Source organism: Octodon degus, unplaced genomic scaffold (genome assembly GCF_000260255.1).
Source record: "Octodon degus isolate 3935 unplaced genomic scaffold, OctDeg1.0 scaffold00320, whole genome shotgun sequence".
Taxonomy (NCBI): Eukaryota; Metazoa; Chordata; class Mammalia; order Rodentia; family Octodontidae; genus Octodon; species Octodon degus.
In genome coordinates this window covers 90,559-94,084 of record NW_004524896.1, presented here as the reverse complement: position 1 = coordinate 94,084, position 3,526 = coordinate 90,559, and the positions used below count along the sequence as shown (strand labels likewise).

Below are 3,526 nucleotides of genomic sequence, written 5' to 3'. Positions count from 1 at the left end.
CCCTTCCGGCTGCAGCAGGGGAAGATGACTCTCATGGGTCAGGACGATTGTGCCTGGATGTACCCACCTCCGCCCGAGGGTTACCCTGGTCCTGTCTACGCGGTAAAGGAGGACATGCTGTGTGCTGCATCACGCAAAACTGAAAAATCTATCTGCAGAGTAAGTGAGGTCCCTCAGACTCCACATGGCCTGGTCACCCCCCTGCTCCTAGAGTAACTGTGTCTCCCCGCTGTCTTCTCTGTACTCTGCACAGCCCCTTTTCTAAAATCTTCCCTGAGCTCAGCTCAGCCTAAGATGTCAGACTCCCTAAACAGCACCACCCATCTCATCTGTTTTCTTTGTACCTTTAAAGAAATGTGGACAAAAACAAAAACAAAAACAAACAAACAAAAAAAAAGGAAAGAAATGTGGACAAATAGCATGCAAAGAAAAGGGCTTAATTTGCACTATTGGATGAAGCTGTAGGCTTCAGTGCATTCATACCATCTACACCCAGAGGGCCACCCTTACCCTTTTGTCCTGTCACTGTCCTCCCGCACTGTCCTGCCCCATGGACCTTGGAGGCCCGTCCTCTCTCATGCGTGGGAGGGCAGAGAGCTGATGTCAGGCTCCAAGAGTCCCTTCATTCATTCTCCTGGCCCACGACTGCCAACTTGAGCGATGCCCAGGGTCCCTTTGGAGGTGTGTGAGATGGGGCTCTGGGGCCTTACTCTGCACGTAGTAACCCAGGAGTTGTCACCTCCCTGGTGCCTCAACTGTTAAAGTTCTCAAGGTACCTCTGATAAGTACCCCATGCAGGCAGTGGCAAGCCCTGGAGCCCACTGATGCTCCACTGTGGGCAGTGTGTGCGCCTGCCTGTCTCCGTCTCACTGTCTGTGTCGTCTCTCTCCTCAGGGAGACTCTGGGGGCCCCCTGGTCTGCCCAGTAGAAGGTGTCTGGTACCTGATAGGCATTACCAGCTGGAGTTCAGGCTGTGAATCTCCTGTGGCACCCAGCGTCTTTGCCAATGTCACCTACTTTGCCAACTGGATCGAGGAGAAAAAGCAGGCCAGCCCTGATCCCGACATCGCCTTGGCCCCTCCTCAGGAAGGGGCCCCTGCCCTGATTGCCTTAGATTCTCAGGACAGTGTGCTTGAGTCCAAGAGTTTCGGAATCCTGATGTCTTCTCAGATCTTCCTACTGCAGCTCACTTTGCTCGGGAACCTGTGACAGGCCCCAGCACCCTGGTGCCATGTTCCCTCCTGGCTGAGCTGGGTAGCACCTTGCCACGCGTCCCCCTGGCCCTGTCTGTCCATCTGAGGCCAACTGTGCTCCAGAACTGACAAAATAAAAACAAACGGGAAGCGCCTGGCTCTTGTGTCTGTCCCATCGTTGCCAGGCCTCTGGCCCCTCGGGGCACTGAGCTACTCCCTGTGATCAGTCTCCTTCTTCCGTGGCCAGGGACACACTGAGGGCCAAGCTGGCCATGTGGGAGCTGAGTGCCCCACCTTGGGTAGTTGAACCCCACAAATGCAGTCCTGAGTCGTGCCCCGAGGGCCACGTGGATCCTGAGGTCCAATCAGTTGACTAGCCCGAGAACTTTCTCAGAACAATGAAAATCTGACTAACGGAACCGGCGCCTGTACTGGCCCAAGAAGGAAAGAATTTTGACTTGAGAAATTAAGCAGTTCATGAGTGAATCCACGAGGCTCTGGAGGCATCTTGTGGAGGCTGTAGCTGGGGTGGAGGGCAGGGCAGTGAAAGGACAGATTTTATCTTTTGTACCACGAATCTAGCTCAGGACCTTGTGCTCACCAAGCAGGCACTTGTGCGGATGAGCTGTGTCCCTGGCTTGAGAGGGCAGTCGTGAAAAGGCCATTGACCTTTGTGTTCTTGCCTCTTGGCTACCAATAATAAAGGCTCCCTAACCATTGCTTGGGTGCCAGGGTTGCAGAGTGGCGGGTTGTGAGTGTCCCCCAGCCACCCACAGGCAACTGCCTTCCAAACCCCTGCTACCGTTCAGATCGAAGTTGTCCCACAAATAGTTCATGTGGTCAGAGGTGGGCTTTTGGGAGGTGACTTAGTAATGGGGCTGGTGTAGGTGGCTGGTCAGCAGGAGGCTGGTGGGGTGCAGCCTGGGAGGGCCCCTTTCCGTCCCCTGGGTCCCCTTGCCCTCTCCCCCCCTGGCAGCCTGGGATGAGCAGCTCTCCTTGGTCCCAGGCCTCCCACTGTGTCCTGCCTGGATCCAGCTGCCCAGGGACTGGTAGCAGCGCACTCAGATTGCCCTCGTCTGCTTTAGGTCGTAGGTACTAGGTGGCCATGTGCAGCCCTCCTGCAGCCCAGAAGAGAGCAGGAAGGCTCTGGGGTGACAGGCTTCTCCCACCGCAACTGTGCAGGCCTTGGAAGACCAGCAAGAAGAACCCCAAACACTGGCAAGCTTCCTGTAAATACATTAGACTAACTTTTGCTGAAACCAAGGCTGAATGAATGCCGGCTCGCTAAGCCCAGGCCTGAGCCACAGCCCCTCGTCCAAGGATTTAAGTTGAATCCCTGATTGTGGAAGCTGCCTGGGGTGGGCCGCACAGTGGAGTGAGGAGGTGCCCGGTGCTTAGGGCCCTGCTGGAGCTCCCCAGAGGTTCAGGCTTCCATGTGTGTTTCCCTAGTGAGCAAGAGCAAAGCGACAGGCCCTGTGGAATTGTGCACACATGCTAGGCCACCACCCACCTCAGAATGCCGTCGTACTCGAAAAATGTAACAGGAAGGTTCGTGCAGATAGCTCGGAGGCATAAGCACTTGATCCCAGAACAAAAATAAATAAATAAATAAAACCCTCCAACAGAAAATGTGTGCCACTTGAAAAACCATTACTGGAGGAGATGGGCCACAGAATTTTAACGTGCGCAATAAATTATGGCTAGAGGAAAGCACTACTAGCAGTAAGAGAGAAAACCCAAAAATAAAAACCCAGGTCAAAAGTACCAAGAAAAATGAGAAGGCGCAGTGGCCCCGGCGGCCGCGAGGGGGCGGGCCGGGCTGTGGATGAGCCAGTGGGAGGAAGAGGCAGAGCGCAGGCTGCAGGCAGAGGCCTGGTGAGCCTGCCTGGGGTCGCCTGGGGGCCTCCCCTCAGGGGCACGGGCAGTGGAGGGGTGAGGGGAGGAGGAGAGGGCGGCAGGGGGCTGCAGGGGTGAAGGGCTCCGCAGGGTTTGCGGGCCACCCTGGCTGGTTCAGTGTGCACCTGCCAGCTGCAGTAGTCCCATTTCTGAAGAGATTACATCTGGCGGCGGAAGGAAGTGAAGCGGGGACCGAGTGGTTCTGCCCACTACCGCTGACTATTCCGCAGTGCCTGAGGGGACAGAGGTGGAAGGGCGGATGTCCAAGGGTCCCCAAGCGGGGACGGGAATGTGGCCACACAGCAGAAGGCCTCGGAGCACTGAACCTGCTGCAGGAAAACTCAGGAAAGGGTTACTAGGAAAGCCAGGAGCGGGGACATTCCAGGTGGCGGTGCAGCCGCACGGGAAGGGCCCTGCATGCACCAGTCTGCGGAGGT

The 3,526-nt window shown here is 56.2% G+C and overlaps 1 protein-coding gene across 1 annotated transcript; it reads left to right on the top strand.

Moving 5' to 3' along the window:
- Positions 1-6: 6 nt before the first annotated feature.
- LOC111814457 (serine protease 40-like) lies at positions 7-1,345 on the top strand. The gene is made up of 2 exons (XM_023707989.1): positions 7-159; positions 895-1,345. The coding sequence occupies exons 1-2, from the start codon at positions 25-27 to the stop codon at positions 1,207-1,209; spliced, it is 450 nt and encodes a 149-aa protein (XP_023563757.1). The 5' UTR covers positions 7-24; the 3' UTR covers positions 1,210-1,345.
- Positions 1,346-3,526: the final 2,181 nt, after the last annotated feature.